Below are 20,873 nucleotides of genomic sequence, written 5' to 3'. Positions count from 1 at the left end.
ACATTCGGGTCTTGTTGGTGTTTTTTTCTTTCCTTTGACTGCATACATTAAAACCCTAAACAACCCTTTCACTATATTACAGAGAGGAGACTCAGCTTCTTAGATGAACCCGCCTAGGCTGTGACAGTGATAATTCATTTGCTTAATTTTAGGAGACCCGATGCCAAAAGGTCAATGAAAGAGAATTTCAACAAAAAAGACACAGGACACCAATGGAAGTGGTTACGACTAATTTTATGTAATCACAATATACAATAGGTAACAAGACTACAAATGAAACCTATGCGGCTTACATCTAGCGTTAAAAAAATGGCTACAGCTAAGGAATATAACGACAGATTCAGGTACTGTATATAACATACATTTTATGGGGTTTTTTAAATGTCATTTACATGGATACATGATTTGGTTATATGGTGATCCTTCATAGCTGCCTGGGGTATGGCTTGAAAGCCCATCTCCAACAGAAATCTTTGGTTCTGGATAAAGAGGTGAGGGACTTTGTTGCCGTATCTGTCCCTATTGGGGAGATTACGCCTACATCTTTGAACGGAGACACGTTGTAAGGGTTAGAAATTTTGATAATGTTTTTATGGCTGTCTTGGTGGCACAGGGCAAGCACTGAGAATAAGTGTCCCCATTGGAGTCACAAAAAATAAATTAATTAAAAGAACCCAAGAGAAATGTTAACACCTCCTTGTGTCTTCCAAATCTTTCCTCATTTCCACCATGCTGTGTGATCGTTCCCCCGATGTCTCTTCTCTTCAGGGCTCCAACTGGTGGCCACCGTATGACTTCATCGTATATTATGCAAGACCAACAAGTCCTCCATTGTACATAATCTGGAGCATCAGAGAGAAGAAAGCTACCCAGAGAGAGTATTAAATATTATTCCTCTGTCCCTGAATAGAACAAGGAGTGGGCCCTTGTTTGGAGCGGGTGGGGGGGCTGATCATTTCAACTATAAAAGCAGATATTTTGATCCAATCCGGACAGCTCTCACAAACGTTTATGGGCTATTTCACACAGGCGACCGGGATGCGCTTTTACCGCCCACCTAATTTCTACCACTACAGCCAGACAAGGCTGTACACATGCTGTAGTTGCGGCATTTTTAACTGCGATAAGTCAATCTTAAAGTCAACGGGACTTTGCTGCGACTATGAGCCAAACAGTTGACCTTTGAAATACAAAATCCCCTTGGGATTAAAATAAAAAAAAATAAAAGACATCAAGGGGGGCTGCAGGATTGCCTTCTAAACACCTGACAGCCATTCTTAGAATGTTAGGGGTGCCACTCCAGGTTCCAGTCTATCCCAAGTCTAGTGACTCACGCTGGAGGTGCAGGCTGAGGAAGAACCTGTCCTGACTTGTATACAGTATAGAGAAAAGAAGTAACCTCAAGTGCGGTAAAACATCAGAGCCTGACAGTCACTCGATTCCATCCAGGTCACTCTCCAACGTGTTTCGTCCCGCCCCAATCTACACGACTAAGCCCTTTGGGTGGTACAAAACTGTGCAGAGCCGGGCTGAGATTGCTTTCTTTAAAATGACTATGGTATGCAGCGTTTGAGATTTCTTCCGTTCTCTACCTGGCAACCACTGTGATTCCACCCACCCTGAAAAGACCAACCGTGGAAGCAGTAAGCACTCCCACCCATGTGAAAGAGCCCTTAAGGATGAGATATTTGACCAGTCATATGCTTTTCCAATTAAGGAATTTCACTGAAGCCTTAAGACCTTTTATTACTGGATAGAATCCCCAAGTTGGTAGTCTCCTACTAGACTCACACTGCCACGCTCCAAAAGTACACCATGTACCAATTTTTTTTTCAGCGTAAGGGGCAATGCAATCCAATGCCTCACACTGGCTGCAGCCAATAGAACTTAACGAAATATCAAAAAAGGATAAACACAGTGCAATTTGCCACAATTGGCACCACTGTCTTCCTACCACACACCAGCGACTGCGTTCTAACAGCTGCCGGTGTAAATAAGCCTTAAAATATTGCAGCAAAGCAAAAAGAAAGCCGTGCTACTCCCTCTCTCCTCCCACCCAGTTATTATTTTTATAAAAACCTTCAGAAATACTTTTTTTAATAAGAGTTTACCTACACCTTCTCCAAGCGTGAACACCAGTGGATCCACAGCTGTAGTTTGGGCCCACCTCAGTCTTGTTTCTGCCACCCATATTGACATCACGCTACCTTTAGAGTCTTCAGGACCCTGTGAGAACCAATTCCCAATGTCCCCTTCAAGACTTCTTTTTTACTTGTCACTTTTCCTTGGAGTGAACACCAGTGGATTCACCATTGGGAGTTTGAGCCCACCTCAGACTGACCTTGTCGCTGCCCCTCATGTTACATCACGCCACGTTTAGAGACTTCAGGACCCTGTGAGAACCAAATTCCAATGGGAATTCCCAATGTCACCTTCAAAACTGCATTTTTTTTTTTACACATCACGTCACCTTTTCCAGAAGTGATCATCAGTGATCCACTGCTGCAGTTTGGGCCCACCTCAGGCTGTTCTTGCTGCTGCCCCTCACAGTGACATCACACCACCTCTAGAGTCTTCAGGACCCAGTTAGGACTAATTCCCGATGGGAATCCCGCCAGTCACCAGGAAGAGACGTGGGCACCCAAAGAGGGACCCTGCCACTCTGCAGTGAAGGAGAGGACTCGGAAACTGCCACGCGACTGCGGATTTAGGTAAGGATTTAGGTAATTTGAGGGTTATCTCAACAGGGGTAGGTACATAGCATTTAATTGGGTGTGTTTACCTTAGCTGGAGATGAGCTTTAATAAAGCTCTTTCCTGCTTACCCTAATCATTTATTTAGCCTTTTGAGCACCTAACCAACCTCTTTCTACCTTTCCCTTCTCAGGCAGTTTAACTTTTTCCCAGTTTTTTAAATAAAAGTTACTGTTATTGTGCAAACTGTTTTACTATTAATTTTGCTTCTTTTTTTTGCGTGTGTGTTTAAAGCCCATCTCTGGGCAAATATGAACCCATCTCCCCTCCAACCCATCCTGCAAATTTTTTCTTCTCTCTTACCTTGTGAAGAAAGATGTACTCACCCTAGGTCAGTTGTCTGGGTTCCTCGTCAATGTCCTTTCCAGGTTTGGGTAACCAATAATCCAGGGGTACACAACCTGGGGTCCTCCAGCTGTTGTGGAACTACATTTCCCCATGAGGCATTGCAAGGTTGGCAGTTACAATTACTTCCAGAAGCATGATGGGATTTGTAGTTCTGCAACAGCTGGAGCCCCAGGTTGGCTACCCCTGCACTAATCCAACGTTGCACCAGCTGGACTCCAGTGGTCACCTCATACCGACATCACCCCTGCAGACTCCTGAATTACAAAAGGATTCTACTGCTGGACAGCCCATATGAGTGTCCATGTCATTGTCTGCATGACATGGAAGCCTGAAGAAGGACGCTGCCTGCTGTAAGCAGAAAAAGACTCGGGACAGAGCGTCATGTAACTAAGGCTTTAGGTGAGCAAAAATAGGATTTTTGTCTTACAGTATCTGTTAAATCCTTTTCTTGGAGTACCTTATAGGACACAAGATGGTATTGAGACATGGGGTTATGCTTCCACCTTCAGGAGATTTGGACACTGGCGACGAAAACCGTAAGCCAGGGGTGTTCAACCCACGGCCTGCGAAAGTTCAGCATGAGGTCCTGAAAGCTATGGCAGCCAGCCCATATGGAGGAATGCAAGGGATGCCAAATATGTATATTCATAGAGGCCGTGGAGGAAAACACATGGAATTCAGGAACAAGCACAGCTAAAGAGATGCCAGGAGTGCTGTTTTTTTGTAAAAGCACCGGCAACAGCAAATGCAGGGATTCCACATAGCGGGAGGCAAGTAAATGCCACTTGGCTGTAACAGGGGGGCGCTGGGGTGGACTTTGCCCTTCCACATTTCAGTTGTGTTTCCCCCCCAAAGCCCCCTGCCCGCAACCTCCTCTCTACCTCCCTTCACAACACAAATACGGGTGTGCTTTGTCAGGGGAAATTAAAACTTTGCCCTTAAGCCCATAGGCTTGCATGAATCTCCGTCGAGATGGTAGCGTGATCTGCAGGTCACCCCCTGTAGAGACCCTCAGGAATTACAAAATGAATCAAGTTTGTCTAAAAGTGGTAACCATGAGCTAGACTGTAGATGTAGCATGTACTATATCTGGACAGTTGAGGAGGACATCCTTGGGATGGCTTGGAGAAGGACATAGAAAAGGCAGAATAATGTCCTGGTGGGAGGTAGGAGAAACCATCTTGGGGGAAAGGAGGCTTTAGGCCTCAAAACAACCTTGTCCCTTTGCAGTATACGGAAGGATTATTCACAGGTTAATGCCACTAACTCAGAAACACAATGTGCCAAGGAGATCGCAGCAAGAACAACTAAGCAAATGAGAGTAGACAAGAGAACATCCCCATCTGGAGATAACAATACTTAAAGACATAGCGGACGCTGCTCTCCCAACCTGACCTGTGTGTAGTAAAGGTGTTAGGCGGCCTCAGCCAGCGTCACTCAACAAACCATGCTTTTGATGCATTTTGCTCCGCTCACCAGGACTTGTCATATAGGTCAGGTGTTAGGCGGCCTTAACAAGCACTACTCCAAAAACCACACCCTTTTGACCGCTATGTCTAAGCCCCAGTAGGCAGGGTTAAAACGCATCTGCGGTGTGGTTTGAGAAGTATCCCTGGCTGAGGCCATCTAACACCTTTACTACACATGGGATAAGTTAGGAGAGGGGCGTCCCCTATGTCTATAAGCATTGTTACTGTCGGATGAGTGAACTAGGACACCTGCACCCCCACGTCTGAGGACCTGGGGAAGAGAGTCTCTCCTCTTGCTGGGAGCAGTGCTTGAAGTTACATCCCTTTCTGGAGAGTCGACAGTACCAGGTTGAGCTCCTACAGGATCACAGGAGCAATGTGAGCAATGACCTTTACAAAGACAAGGAGCAAGAAGCATGTGGTCTCTGAAAGAGAATCTCCAGGACTGACATTTGACCCTTGATGATACCCAAGGTCAAATGTTGACTCAGACCCATTCGGAGAAAAGCCAGGAATACTTCCTGGGATTGAAACGTCTTGCTTCGCATAATGAGAAATAAGCTTTCCAGGTGTGATGGTAGACCTTGCAGTTTAGAAATAACGGATGTGCATAGGACCCTATACTTCAAGATTCGAACTTCAAAGGCCAAATGTCGACCCATACCGGATTGGAGAAAAGCCAGGAATTCTTCCTGGGATGGTAACCTCTTGCTTCGCATCACAAGAAATACACCTTCCAAGTGCAATGGTAAACCTTGCAAGTGGTCTACTTCCTAGCCTTCAACATTTCAGAAATAATTTATGTGCATAGGTCCCTATACTTCAGGACTTGGGCTTCAATGGCTGGTCTATTAAATCCAGTGACAGTGAAGCTGGTGGTAAACTGGGCTCTTGGGACAGAGGATCTGGATGATCTGGGAGGGCCAACGGACAGTCCGCTAGATTTTTAAAAGGAGGTCCGAGTACCATTTCCGACTTTAGAGTGAACTTTTCTCTTTAAAACCCTTCCCACACGATTGCCCTTCGGCTAAGCAAACTCTCAGGAGTCTTCAGGGACAAGGTTCCACCAAACTCTAAGCCACAGCCATGGACCTGCGGATCCCACCCATTGCCTCTAAGGTACTGAGTGTAACGCAGTGTCTAGTGCACAAAGGCTTCTTCTTCACAGCGGGGTGCAGGTACTTTATTGCTATGCCAAGGAAAGGCTTATCTGGAAAGGTTCAGAATGGGCCCTAAAGTCTCTGGAGAAACTGAAGACATTTTGCCAGTAGAAAATGTAATCTTAAAAATTAAAAATAGTTTGCTTTCCCTAGAACAGACAGAAGATATTTATCTCCTAAGGACACAGTAAAAAACTGAGGGTGTTGGCAGTGGGCTATCTTAGAGCATTGGTTTCCAGTGTCCAAATTTCCTGAAGGTGACAACCTAACCCTTCATCTCTGAATACCCTCCTGTGTTCTGTGTGTACAATAAAAAAAAAAAAAAAAGAACATACAGAACCGTTAGAGGGGTGTGATATGGAGGGGCGGGTTAATATTCGGCTGGAGATGGGCTTTACAAACATACAGAAAGTAGATTTATACTTTGCACCCTTACATGATTTTAGCACCATGATCAACATAACAAGTTGCAAAATATAATCCATAATTGTATCTACCACAACACTTGTTTTAATGCTAAACCTAGGCAAAGTTGGAAAAAACGGGGGATCTTTTTTTCAAATTTCTTTAGTTATTTCCTTTAAACTGCATAGAGAAGATTAATTCTTGGGGGGAAAAAAACTACCACTAAAAGAGCCAGATTTAGCCCCCCAAAAACAATATCAGCAAAGTTATTGGAAAAGCAGCAGGCCCATCGCTTATCTGAATCCATAAAGCAGGGGTCAGCAACATTTTTCCACTTAAGGGCTGAGGTGGCTGTGGACGGGGGGGGTACAGAGGTGGCTGTGGACAGGGGGATACAGTAGTGGCTGTGGACAGGGGGGGTACAGTATTGGCAGTGGACTGGGCTCAGACAATATTAAAGATGGCCCTGAATATTTCTATTATTCACTGTTTAACTGCTTGCCGACCAGCCGCCATCTTTAAACTGCGACAGGTAGGCACGATCCAGCGAATCGCCATAGCTATACGTCGGCTCGCGGGATAGCAAGCGTGCGCAGCACCCGATGCACTGAGGGGGTGCCGATGCTCATGGCCTACCGTCACGATGACTGTTGGCCATGAGTGATCATGTGCATGAGAGGCAGAACAGGGACGTGTGTGTGCGTGTAAACACAAAAATCAGTGTTCTGTTCTGAATGATAGATTGCGAGTTCCTAATAGCTAGTCTCCTTGTGAGTCTCCTCGTCTGACAATTCAACAGGAGGGGCCAAGAATGAATCTGGGCGCCATCTATCTATCATCTATCCACGGGCCGGGTGCCCATGAATTAATCACGGGCACTAACGGGCCAGAGATTTAGCAGCGGTGGCCTGCAGGCCGCTGAACCCCTGCCATAAAGGGTCCTGAAGTGGTTAGAGATAATCATACAGCCTGGATATCAAATATAGTCCAATATCCCCAAACTACACCCCTAAGCATTAGTAGTAGATGTATTTAAAAAAAATACAGCCGGCGTGAGTGATCCAAATGTATCCCTCTTCCCGCATCCCCACTAACCCCATATTAATTGAGTTTTAAAGTATATGTCCAGACAAAAGTTTAGAAAAGGCTACAATCTGTCAACTTATTACTGGTGTTTGGTCTCTGTTACAAATTTTCCTCCTCCCTTCCAGTCTAGTAAGACCAGCAAGTGAGGAAACCAAAGAAGAGAGACGCCACTCAAACCGACCCAATGTAGTCACAGTGTATGCACAACTCCAGCCATGCCCCATGACGCATTTCGCCCTACCCACCAGGGCTTGCTCACAGAAGTCCTCTGTGAGCAAGCCCCGGTGGGTGGGCGAAACCTGTCAGAGGGCATGGGTGAAGCAGTACTAGCTAAGGCTATACACCGTGACTACATCGGGTCGTTTTGAGTGGTGAGTCTTCTTTGGAATACTTAAACTTCTGGATTGGTGCCTGCTCCTGTGTTCAGAGTACTGGTGGGGAGATCCTGTAGCCTTCAGCTTGGAGCGGTGCTATAGGCCCTTTATGACCACAGCAAGTGAGAAAATCCAACAGGAGTTCTGACTTCTTCCCTCCATCGCAAAACTAAACAAAACCTTTTGGCTGGACACAGACATTAGTCCCTTTAGCTAAGCAATAACCATGAACTGAAGCAAAAGTACAAAAGCATCTGGAAAAATGACAGAGGTGCTTGCATAGCAACAAAGTTTGTGGCAAGTTTCAAAACAGACATGTAGCCTCCGAAAACAGCAAATATGATGTTAATGGCACCAAAGGTCAATTTGGAGAAGGCTTAAGCGTCTTTGACAGGGAGTCGCTCTCCTGTTCCCTGAAGAGCACTGTGTCCAGCCACTGTGTAGGATTCCTTTAAGCCCTTGAAACACAAGACCCAATTGGTACTCACCACCAGGGCTTGGACAAGGGGTAGCCAAGAGGGGCAGCTGCCCTGGGCACAGACGAGCAAGGGGGCAAAGAATAGACGCAGCATGGTTCTACAGCACGTATTAACAGTGAGGGAGGGGGGTAAATTTTGGATCCTATACCCTGTCCCAGGTACTGCCCACCACCAGCAATTTCGAAGACTACAGTAGGACACACTTGAGTCCTAAATAAAGGAGAACCTTTTCTAACTTCCATAAACTTAGTTATAGTTTTTGGTGTTTTTTTGTGTTTAAACTGAAAAGCTGGGTTTAAAGATACAGTAAAGCAATCTAGCTCTCAACAAAGTAAAGTTTCTTGGTTTTTTCATCTCAAAACTTTGACAGTATAAGGTGATGCCTGGTTGGAGGGGAGCAAGTTCAATGTACAAGAAAGGGTTCCAGACGTTTAAGTTTGCGGAGATTTTCAGTAAATTTTTGACTTCCTGGTGGACATCCATGGCTAGCATTTTTCATAGAGTGTGGAATTAGGTGGACGTGAATCAAAGTAATGTGTAACTCCATTATGTAGCTTCTCTAGGCTGCGAGCCATTTTTTTGCTTAAAAGTGTTGACCCAACGGCGGTACCCAACACGAACACTAAATTTTGAGGATAATGGAGGGTACACTCGAGGCTTACATTACATAGTCTCTACTAAGTTTAGTACACTTGATTCTAGTTATTTTGTCTGAACTGAAAGAATCAGGGTATAAAGGCAAAGTGGAGCAGTTAAGATGGCTTTCTCAAAGAAGTAAAGTGTCTTGTAGCTCAAAAATTGGATAGTAAAGGTTCTAAGTGGTTCTTGGGTGGAGAAGAGCAAGTTCAAAGTATCGACAGAGGTTCCACCCCTCTTTGACTTTGCCGATATTTACAGTCCATTTTCAACTTCCTGGTGGATATCCACGGCTAGCAGTATTCATAGATTGTGGAGTTGGGTGGACGTGAATTGAAAGAATGTATACCTCAGTTTTGGCATTTCCATTATGCAATTTCTGTAGATAGAGAGTCTGCACTGCGTGTACTTTTTCTTAAAAGTGTTGACCCAATTCTGGTACCCAACACCAACAAATTTTGAGGATACAGGAGAGTACACTTGAGGCTTACATGACATAGTCTTTACTAACTTATGTACACTTGATTCTAGTTTTTGTGTCTGAACTGAAAAATCAGGGTATAAAGACAAAAGTGGAGCACTAAGACTGGCTTTCTTGAAGTAAAGTGTCTTGTAGCTCAAAAATTGGACAGTAAAGGTTTCAACTGGTTCTAGGATGAAGAAGAGCAAGTTCAAAGTATCAAGAGAGGTTCCACCCCTTTGAGTTTGCTTCAAATTGTAGTGCTTATTCCACATCTTTTTACTAGTCACAGCTAGCAGATTTTACATAGATTGTGGTATTGGGTGAATCTGAGAAATGTGTACCTCAGTTTTGAAGACTCCAACTTACAGCTTCTGTACATTGTGCTGCATGAGTGAAATGTCCGTTTTGGACTTCTTCAATCATGGAGGTTAATATGGATCGGCTCTAGTTTCTAAACCCTTGGTGGTGTCTGGTCATGTACCAGGGCTCAAGGCCTGGACAACGGGTGAGCAGGAGGGGCAGCTGCCCTGGGCGCAGATGAGCAAGGGGGTGAAGAACAGACGCAGAGTGCTACACACATTCTATGGCATGTATTAACAGTGAGGGAGGGGGGTGCAATTCTGGATCCTTGCCCCGGGCGGTGGACGACCTCTGTCCTGGGACTGCCTGGGTTGGCATCCTTGGTGGTGGTAATGGTGCCATTTTTGTCATCCTGCTTGAAATTTCCAGCTTCTTTTTGGCCCATTTAAGAGCTGACACATCGTTTAATACTTTTCAAGTTCGATTTCAGAAGGACTAAGATGAGTCTATCTATATGCACAAGCAAGCTATGTCCCCTCCTGTTGATTTTTTTTTTTTATTTTACATTATGGAGAATGCAACAGAGACAAATGTGAGCACAGCAATATAGATGGGAACACAGCCAGTTGACCTCAACTCACCAGACTGTAACAGTAATATCAGTCCTTTAAGCTTCTCGTCTTTACCATAACTGGGCACAAAAATTAATCTTACAAAATGCCTTCATCTTTCACTGCCACCACCATAGAAAGTTTCTGGTGATGTGTTTTCTGGTGCCCAATCAGATGTTTGTTCTGCCTAAAAGTTTTCCCACACTCCGAGCAGGAAAATGGCCGCTCTCCGGTGTGTATGGACTGGTGCTTATTGAGTTCTCCTTTCCCTGTGAAACCTTTCCCGCATTCTTGACATACGAATGGCATTTCCCCGGTGTGGGTTCGCTGATGTATGATGAGATTATGTTTCCGCGTAATACACTTCCCGCAGTCTGGGCAGGAATAGGCCCGCACCCCGGTGTGGGTGGACTGGTGTTGGTGGAGCGTTCCTTTCCGTGCGAACCCTCTCCCGCACTCCGAACATATAAAGGGCATTTCACCCGTGTGGATTCGCTGGTGTACGATGAGATTCTGCTTCTTCGTAAAACATTTTCCGCACTCTGAACACGGGAACGGACGCTCCCCCTTGTGATTTTTCAGGTGTCGGGTGAGATACCATTTCTGAGTGAACTGCTTGCTGCACTCCGGGCAAGTATACGGCTGCTCTCCTGTGTGGCTTTGCTGGTGTTTGATGAAGGCGCCTTTTTCCACAAAGCCTTTGCCACATTCCAGGCAATCAAATGGCATGACCCCTGTGTGGGTCCTCTCATGTATCATAAGACTGTGCTTCCACGCAAAAACTTTCCCGCATTCCGAGCACGGAAAAGATCCCTCGCCCATGTGGCGTTTCATATGCCGTGCAAGATACAATTTTTCTCTAAAGCTTTTGCCACACTCCGGACAGGGAAACGGACGCTCGTTCGAGTGGGTTCGCTTGTGCGCAACAAGGGAGCTTTTCTCTTTAAAGCCCTTCCCGCACTCTGGACAGACAAATGGCACTTCGCCAGTGTGGCTTCTCTGGTGTACGATGAGGGTGTCCTTCCGCGTGAAACTTTTGCCGCACTCCATACACGCGAAAGGAATTTCGCCCGTGTGATCCCTATGATGTACATTTAGAAGCGCTTTCGTCATAAAACACTCACCGCACTCTGTGCATAAAAATGGCTTCTCGCCTGTGTGCACCCTGAGATGTCTCGTCAGCAGGGCTCTCTCTTTAAAGTTGTGACCGCACTCAGAGCACACAAAAGGCCTCTCTCCTGTGTGAACTCTGTGATGTCTCTTCAGAAGATCGCTGCGTTGAAAACACTTGCCGCACTCAGAGCATGCATAAGGCCTCTCGCCAGTGTGGATTCTCAGATGTTGGATAAGGTCCGTTTTGTCTCTGCAAGGTTTACCGCACTCAGAACAGTTGAGGGTATACAGTTTGGTGTGAGTTCTTTTATGTCTAGTAAGATCAGATTTCCAGGAAAAGGATTTCCCACACTGCAGACACGGATATGATCGTTCCGAAGATGTCTCTCTCTCTGAATTACTAAAAGAACGCCTCGCTGTACTGGGATGCCTTCTCGATCTCTCCTCATGGTAAAGGCCACCATACATCATTTGCGTAATAAGATTTTCACCTGGATAAAAGTGTGCAAAACCATTGTCTTCTGTGTAATCATCTGGAGAGAACATACGATGTTCTTCCAAAGAAGTCCACATACTGTGCCCATCTGTTAGAAAGAATTTTTTTTTTATTATTACTAAAAACCATGTTCTTTTTTTAACACTTTGCAATTAGAAGTCTAAAAGTCAATGGTTTTAGATTCCTGCCAAGACATTGAGTACAAACTTAACAGTAATATATTAGAAGAAATTAAAGTGTACAATACAACCAAACCAGCCATGGCACGCTGGATAAGGCTATACATACAAATCTTACTTTGTCACTGATGATGAGGAATAGAGGTGAACATGTCTCCACTTCATTTGTTGGGAACATGACGTTATATTGAGGAATGGAGGTGGACCTTTCATTTGGTGTACAGTATCTCCTCCTCATTTGTTGGGAACACGGCATTATATTGAGGAATGGAGATGGACCTTTCATATGTTGTACAGTATCTCCTCCTCATTTGTTGGGAACATGACGTTATATTGAGGAATAGAGATGGACCTTTCATATGGTGTACAGTATCTCCTCCTCATTTGTTGGGAACATGACGTTATATTGAGGAATGGAGATGGACCTTTCATATGGTGTACAGTATCTCCTCCTCATTTGTTGGGAACAGGACGTTATATTGAGGAATGGAGATGGACCTTTCATATGGTGTACAGTATCTCCTCCTCATTTGTTGGGAACATGACGTTATATTGAGGAATAGAGATGGACCTTTCATATGGTGTACAGTATCTCCTCCTCATTTGTTGGGAACATGACGTTATATTGAGGAATGGAGATGGACCTTTCATATGTTGTACAGTATCTCCACCCTATTTGTTGGGAACATGACGTTCTATTGAGGAATGGAGATGGACCTTTCATATGGTGTACAGTATCTCCACCTCATTTGTTGGGAACATGACGTTATATTGGGGAATGGAGATGGACCTTTCATATGGTGTACAGTATCTCCACCTCATTTGTTGGGAACATGACGTTCTATTGAGGAATGGAGATGGACCTTTCATATGGTGTACAGTATCTCCACCTCATTTTTTGGGAACATGACGTTATATTGAGGAATGGAGATGGACCTTTCATATGGTGTACAGTATCTCCACCTCATTTGTTGGGAACATGACGTTATATTGAGGAATGGAGATGGACCTTTCATATGGTGTACAGTATCTCCTCCTCATTTGTTGGGAACATGACGTTATATTGAGGAATGGAGATGGGCCTTTCATATAGTGTACAGTATCTCCTCCTCATTTGTTGGGAACATGACGTTATATTGAGGAATGGAGATGAACCTATCATATGGTGTACAGTATCTCCTCCTCATTTGTTGGGAACATGACGTTATATTGAGGAATGGAGATGGACTTTTCATATGTTGTACAGTGTCTCCTCCACATTTGTTGGGAACAAGATGTTATATTGAGAAATAGTGCTTTCGGTACAATATCTCAATCTCATTTCTTGTGAATATTTGGTCACGTGGGAAACAGAAAGATTACATTCTCTGGTGAAGACTAAACATGATATGGTGTAAAACATTCCCACCTTATATGTTAGGTTAAATGATGGATAGATGCATCAATCATGAAGATCAATGGGAAATTCCCAATTTTCTAATTATGAAAGTTGTTTTCTGTATTAATAAATAGTATTTTTATTTGGCACAAAAACTGTAAAATTAAAAAAAAAAAAAGATTTAAACCAAGGTTAATTTATTTTAAAAAACTTCTGAAAAATAACATTTATTATTATCAGTAGAAGCCAAGCTACCCATTAATAGGAAGAGCCTCTTCAGCTTGCAATGAATAGGATACAATTTTTTCAAGATTTGGCAATTGTATAATTTCACTCTGCTCTTACCCGGTGATGTGAAGGTCTGAAAATTTTCCATTATACCATCCATGTAGAGATCCTTGTGTCCTTCTATGTACTCCCACTCCTCCATGGAGAAATAGACAGTGACATCCTGACACCTTATAGGAACCTGACACACACAATGATACAGTCACCATCCAGACACATCCCTTGTCTGTTACTGGATAATGTCCCGGAATTCCCGGCACCACTTACCTCTTCTGTCAGTAGTTCAGTGATTTTGTAGGTGAATTCTAGAATCTTCAGCTCATTGTTTCTCTCGGGTATCAAGGAGGAAAGATTAGGATCCGTCATAAGGAACTCATCCCGGGGTCGGCTGCTGGGCATGAATGGATCACCAGATGAATTTTTCACTACTTCATATTCCTGTATAAAAATAGACATAAACATTACTATGTATATTCCTAGAATCCTCCTTGACCCTCACCAGGTCTGTGCTTTATTTCATTGAGAAGGGTAATGTTATGTTACCTCCTAAAATACTACTCGCCTCTCTGGTTAGGTCTGTGTTCTTCTATTAAAGCCTCACTCCATCCTAAAGCCGTTCTTTGCCCACCCCTCTCTCACCCATCCTGCCAAGCTTCTTTTTTTAACTCCTTACCTGGTGAAGCCCCCAAGTCAAGGTCCAGGTCTTATAGACCCAAGATCCCTCCATAAAGAGTACCTGTCACTGCCTATTACTATAGCAAGGGATGTTTACATTTCTTGTGACAGCAATAAAAGTGATCTGATTTTTTTTCTTAAGGGACAGTGTAAAAAATTAAATAAAAATTTAATAAATGAGAAAAAATAATAATAATTTAAAGAGCCCAGTCCCTCCTAGTAGCTGGGGGAGGGGCTGTGTAATATGCAGGGGGCTGTGTGATGTGTAGAGGGGGCTGTGTAATATACAGGGGGGCTGTGTAATGTACAGGGGTCCAGAGATGGGGGCTGTGTAATATAAAGTGGTCCAGAGGCACAGAGGGCTGTGTAATGTAAAGTGGTCCAGAGGCGCAGGGGCTGTGTATTATAAAGGGGTCCAGAGGTGAAGGGGGCTGTGTAATGTAAAGAAGTCCAGAGGTGCAGGGGGATGTGTATCATCTTCATTTATTAGGAGGTGAATGCGACCCTCCATGCATCCACATACATTGAATCCGGCCCTAAAGTGGAAAAAGGTTGCTGACCCCTGCCTTAGCTGGTTCTGGTGTGAGGGACGGCTAAAAAGATTCAAAGGGATAAACAGCCGGCAACTCTGTACCATCCGATTGCAGGCCTTTTTATTGTTTACAGGGTGAACGCAACATGAATATCCTTACGTGTTTCGACCATGAGGCCTTAGTCACAGCTGAAATGCATATTTATGTTGTATTCCCCCTGTAACCAATAAACACTTCTGCAAGTGGATGATACAGAGTTGCTGGCTGTTTATCCCTTTGAATCTTTATATTAAGCAGTAGTGGAGACATTATAAGCCGGAGTACCAGCTTCTCATCTTTCTCATGAGATCCTGATGAAAGCGATTTTGTATATGTAGGGGACCACTAATCCGGTGCTACGATGGTGCCCAAAACCACCAGTTCCCTCCACTCCCCTCCGCAGATGTCAGTCCTTTTCTGGATCCTAAGAGTACCCCTCGGCGCTGGACATCAAATAGGAAGTGTCCACGTCACACAGGCAGTGATGTGGACATCTGAAGAAAGATCCAAGCAAGAATTAAAGAGAAGAGGAGAAGGTTCAGGGCTGGATTATCATGTGGTTGCAGCTTTAGCTAAGTAAAAAAGGGCATATAGATAGGGTTGTTATTTAAGTGATTAGTTAGAGGTAAAGAGGAGATCGTCCTGAAGTGGGGCTTCATTAGAGATAAGAGTGATGTCATGTGACCTCCCAGAATCCTCCTCACCTCTCCACTCAACAGGTAGATGATCTCCTGGGTAATGTTCATTATTCTGTCATTCAGGTGAACCGTATCCCCTCTCATCCTCACGTAACGTAAGTTTTGCCTTTTTCCAGCCACAATGTTCTTGTACATATCCATGTATCCTTCTTCAAGCTCCTCTGTCACAACTATCTCCTCAATCTCCTCTTTTATAGGAGTGGAGCATCTCTCCGGTGAATTCCCAGCACTGGATCCATCTGTAGGAAACACACACACTGAACAAATACATTGTTTCTATGTGTTTATCAGATGACGGGGGATCTAGGTGAATTCACCCATAACTAAAATATCTCCATTAGACTAGGATTACTATTTACTGTCTGCTTACCAAATGATTCAAAAAGATGCTGATATTCATTCACAAAGTCCTTGTAGAGATCCTTGTTTTCCTCTATATACTCCGACTCCTCCATGGAGAAATAGACAGTGACATCCTGACACCTTATAGGAACCTGACACACACAATGATACAGTCACCATCCAGACACATCCCTTGTCTGTTACTGGATAATGTCCCAGAATTCCCACCACCGCTCACCTCTCCTGTCAGCAGCTCAATGATCTTCCTGATGACTTCCAGAATCTTCAGATTATTAGTTCTCTCATATTTCCAGGAGTCTGATGTAGACATAGCGATCAAGCTCTGGGCCCTTCTCCATTCTCCTCTCAGATGCAAATGGGTCTTGGATGTCACATACTCACCAGATGGCTTCTTCACTGCTGAGCAATCCTATTGAGAGTGTGCATGACAGATATGAGTACTTACTTCCTACAGCCATTCTCATTATGACTAACATACCTGGTCATGTTTTTTTTTGTGGTGGCATACTCAGTATACTACACATCGAAATCAAACATAAGTGTCCTCCAAGAATCCTCCTCACCTCTCCGGTTAGCAGGAAGATGATCTCCAGGGTAAGGTCTAATAATGTCTCAGTCATGTCACTGTGGTCTTCATCCATCCTCATTCAGGTGGTCGGTCGTCTGATCTATGTACGACTCTCCTGTGTTTAGTTGCAAAAAAAAAAAACACTCAATTATCTGGACTGTATGGGATAATTACTACACAGCATTCATATATAATCCTTGACCTGAGTCGGCTTCCTATGCTACATTGTAAGCTTTGTTAATCAATGTAACTGAAAGAAAGCTATAGAGTGATTTAAAGGGAAGTGTTACTTATGCATGTTGTTTAAGGACAGTTGGATAAATGGTTCTATATTTAGGATGTATCCGGTCTATAAACCAGAGGCTCTGGATGGACAGTTGGATAAATGGTTCTATATTTAGGATGCATCCGGTCTATAAACCAGAGGCTCTGGATGGACAGTTGGAGAAATGGTTCTATATTTAGGATGTATTCGGTCTATAAACCAGAGGCTCTGGATGGACAGTTGGAGAAATGGTTCTATATTTAGGATGTATTCCGTCTATAAACCAGAGGCTCTGGATGGACAGTTGGATAAATGGTTCTATATTTAGGATGTATCCGGTCTATAAACCAGAGGCTCTGGGTGGACAGTTGGAGAAATGGTTCTATATTTAGGATATATCTGGTCTATTAACCAGAGGCTCTGGATGGACAGTTGAATAAATGTCTCTATATTTAGAATGTATCTAGTCTATAAACCAGAGGCTCTGGATGGACAGTTGGAGAAATGGTTCTATATTTAGGATGTATCCGGTCTATAAACCAGAGGCTCTGGGTGGACAGTTGGAGAAATGGTTCTATATTTAGGATATATCTGGTCTATAAACCAGAGGCTCTGGATGGACAGTTGAATAAATGTCTCTATATTTAGAATGTATCTGGTCTATAAACCAGAGGCTCTGGATGGACAGTTGGATAAATGGTTCTATATTTAGGATGTATCCGGTCTATAAACCAGAGGCTCTGGATGGACAGTTGGAGAAATGGTTCTATATTTAGGATGTATTCCGTCTATAAACCAGAGGCTCTGGATGGACAGTTGGATAAATGGTTCTATATTTAGGATGTATCCGGTCTATAAACCAGAGGCTCTGGGTGGACAGTTGGAGAAATGGTTCTAAATTTAGGATATATCTGGTCTATAAACCAGAGGCTCTGGATGGACAGTTGGAGAAATGGTTCTATATTTAGGATATATCTGGTCTATAAACCAGAGGCTCTGGATGGACAGTTGAATAAATGTCTCTATATTTAGAATGTATCTGGTCTATAAACCAGAGGCTCTGGATGGACAGTTGGACAAATGGTTCTATATCTATATTTAGGATGTATCTGGAATAAGTATGAGCTCAGGCGTGTTCGCATGCTCCAAATGCAGAACCCGCCAGGAAGTCGGCGCAGCGCTGTGTTAATCACAGGCAGTGAGACATTGCCCCGATGTGCGGCTGACAGAGAACGGGAAATGTCTCACTGCCTGTGATTAGCGCAGCGCTGCGCTGACTTCCTGGCGGGCTCTGTACGTGAAGCATATGAACACGCCTGAGCTCATCCTTAATCTGGACTATTAACCAGCAGGTTTGGATGGACAGACCAATGAGTGTACAGTTTATAGGATGTTTTCTCTAAGGGCTTGTTCGCAGCATAAAAGGTGCATCCAAGCGTGCATGTTTTTAATTTCAATGGGCTTCCCAACATGCAAAAAGTACTGCCATGAAGCATTTTCAAAATTGCACTGCACCAAACCGCATGGCACTGTAGTACTCTGCAATTTGGTGGCCGTGAACGCATGAAATGCGGTGTGGCAAAGCGCACACTTATTGCACAATTTCCCGCACCGCAAGTGTTGTGAACCAGCCCTCAAAGTAAACGTATCCTTTAAACTCAGCAAATTAGTAAAAGTGATGCTACAAGCCGGTGTTCTGGCATATTCAGTCCGGCCATCATATAGCGTCCGCTCCGTAGTGCGCATGCGCAGTACGGGGCAGAAGAAGCTTCGTAAAATTTCCAAAGCTGAACGGCGCCTGCGCCGTGAGTGGAGGTGGTAGCCCCACCATCCAAGCGGACATAGGGTTGTGAATATTAGAGGGCCGCTCGCCACGCTTCGGGCTCGGCCTCACTGCGCTCGGCTCTTTTTTATTCCTACTCTATGTCCACTTGGATGGTGGGGCTAGAACCTGGACTCGGTGCGCAGGCGCCGTTCATCCTCTGCAATTTTCGGAATCTGTGTTGCTGTGTACTGCGCATGCGCAGTACACAGCGGACGCTATCTGATGGGGGACCTTATATGATAAGACACCGGCCCATACAATGTGAAATCACAATAATTTTGGCCACACCCCCTCTATTTTCTACGCAGGTCGTGCAATTTCCATACTACGTTTTTTTTTTATTTTGGGTCCTCATCAAAGAGTCCCTTGTAGGGTTGCCACCTCATCCCTTTAAACCCGAACACATATGAATTACACGGGTTCTGAGGCTAATTCAATGCAGATAAGGCACCAAGTGAGTTTAATTACCACCTTAATCAGCCTCAGAACCCGTAGAGTTATTATGTTTTTGGTTTTAAAGGGATGAGGTGGAAACCATAAGTCCCTGGTCATCGTTCTGAAACATCGGCGAGTAAACTGGCTCTGGCTGGGCGATTTGCTTCTGAAGCATTCATTTACAGCGATATAAAAAGCGAAGAAATCTCGTGAACACTTTTAGAGAACGTCCTTCGACCCCGAGGAAGCCAAATACGTGACTTAGAGAAGCCAATTGTCCTGATCATCTATTGATGGCCACCTCAGAAGGGAGGGGACCCAAAATACAGACAACAGTAGACAAAATTCTATTGTCGTACTATTATTCTTTATATATGTGTGTAGCAGAGTCTGCCAGTGATAAGACAACACAATGGGGGGGTTACTGGGTGTAAATATGAAATAATATCTTATTACCTCCTCTGCTGCCAGTTCCAGCAATGTCTCCTCTCTACTTCCCTCCAACTCACCTTTCACCCGGAACTTCCTGTCTGTACCTGACATCACTTCCTGTTGGTTCTCAACATCACTTCCTGTTTGTGTTTGCCACTTCTCCCTTGCTCTTCGTTCTTCTACTGCAACCATTCTCAACCAGGGTTCTTCGAGAGGTTGTCAGGGGTTCCTTGAGCTGTGACTGAATGACCTCCCATCTGATGATGCCGGCGAAGTTCAATACCACTTGGCAGAGCACAAACCAATAATCAGTTTAGCTTTTTAGAGTGGCATTTAGGGTTGCCACATCATCCCTTTAATCCAGGACACATATAAATTACACAGGTTCTGTGGCTGATTAAGGTGGTAATTTAACCCACTTGGTGCCTTATCTGCATTAAATCAGCCTCAGAACCCGTGTAATTCATATGTGTCCTGTATTAAAGGGATGATGTGGTCACCCTAGTGGCATTTTTATCACCAATGTAAGGAACATTCTTCCCACTGACCCCCAATGTAAGGGACATTCTTCCCACTGACCACCAATGTGAGGGACATTCTTCCAACTGACCCCCAATGTAAGAGACATTCTTCCCACTGACCCCCAATGTAAGGAACATTCTTCCCACTGACCACCAATGTAAGGGACATTCTTCCCACTGATCACCAATGTAAGGGACATTCTTCCCACTGACCACCAATGTAAGGGACATTCTTCCCACTGATCACCAATGTAAGGGACATTCTTCCCACTGACCACCAATGTAAGGGACATTCTTCCCACTGATCACCAATGTAAGGAACATTCTTCCCACTGACCACCAATGTAAGGGACATTCTTCCCACTGATCACCAATGTAAGGAACATTCTTCCCACTGATCACCAATTTAAGGGACATTCTTCCCACTGACCCCCAATGTGAGGGACATTCTTTCCACTGACCCCCAATGTAAGGGACATTCTTCCCACTGATCACCAATGTATAGTATGCAATTTACAGTGCTGGGTGGATTATGTATTATACAGGAAAGTGCAGTATATTTATTTTTTACAGGTACTTATATAGCACTGTCAATTTACATATACAGTATATTGTACATTCACATCAGTCCCTGTCAAGGAGCTTACAATCTAAGGTCCCTAAACTCAAATTAATACATACACATACTAGGGCTAATTGAAACAGGAGCCAATTAACCTACCAGCATGTCTTTGGAGTGTGGGAGGAAACTCACACAGGCAAAGGGAGAACATGCAACTCCAGGCAGGTAGTGCCACGGTTGGGATTCGAACCAATGACTCTAGTGCTGCCAGGCAGAAGTACTAACCACATAGCCACTGCTCTGCCCCAATATGATATACCACGTATACAGTATAACCACTGGTGACCGGCCGATCTGCACAGAATTATATACACTTTACAGTATATATATATATATATATCTATATATATATATATATA

General features: G+C 44.1%; 1 protein-coding gene across 1 annotated transcript; it reads right to left on the bottom strand.

Moving 5' to 3' along the window:
• Positions 1–215: 215 nt before the first annotated feature.
• LOC143956196 (uncharacterized) lies at positions 216–19,455 on the bottom strand. Its single transcript, XM_077466351.1, has 8 exons — positions 19,396–19,455; positions 16,410–16,529; positions 16,064–16,255; positions 15,854–15,977; positions 15,490–15,722; positions 13,806–13,976; positions 13,596–13,719; positions 216–11,781 (listed from the first exon to the last, which is right to left on the bottom strand). The coding sequence occupies exons 2-8, from the start codon at positions 16,491–16,493 to the stop codon at positions 10,184–10,186; spliced, it is 2,526 nt and encodes an 841-aa protein (XP_077322477.1). The 5' UTR covers positions 16,494–16,529; positions 19,396–19,455; the 3' UTR covers positions 216–10,183.
• Positions 19,456–20,873: the final 1,418 nt, after the last annotated feature.

The sequence above is a fragment of the Lithobates pipiens genome, unplaced genomic scaffold (assembly GCF_037356315.1).
Source record: "Lithobates pipiens isolate NorthernLeopardFrog02 unplaced genomic scaffold, aLitPip1_a1.2 Scaffold_35, whole genome shotgun sequence".
In the NCBI taxonomy this organism is placed as follows: Eukaryota; Metazoa; Chordata; class Amphibia; order Anura; family Ranidae; genus Lithobates; species Lithobates pipiens.
Note: the sequence above shows the minus strand (reverse complement) of the source record. Positions and strands in the feature narration are given on the sequence as shown.

Coding starts and splice junctions, on each gene's coding strand:
- LOC143956196 (XM_077466351.1), bottom strand. CDS start 16,493: ATGAGGATGGATGAAGACCACAGTGACATGACTGAGACATTATTAGAC. Junction 16,256..16,409: donor TCTTCCTGCTAACCGGAGAG/GTGAGGAGGATT, acceptor CACTCTCAATAG/GATTGCTCAGCAGTGAAGAA. Junction 11,782..13,595: donor TCAGACCTTCACATCACCGG/GTAAGAGCAGAG, acceptor TCTTTCTAACAG/ATGGGCACAGTATGTGGACT.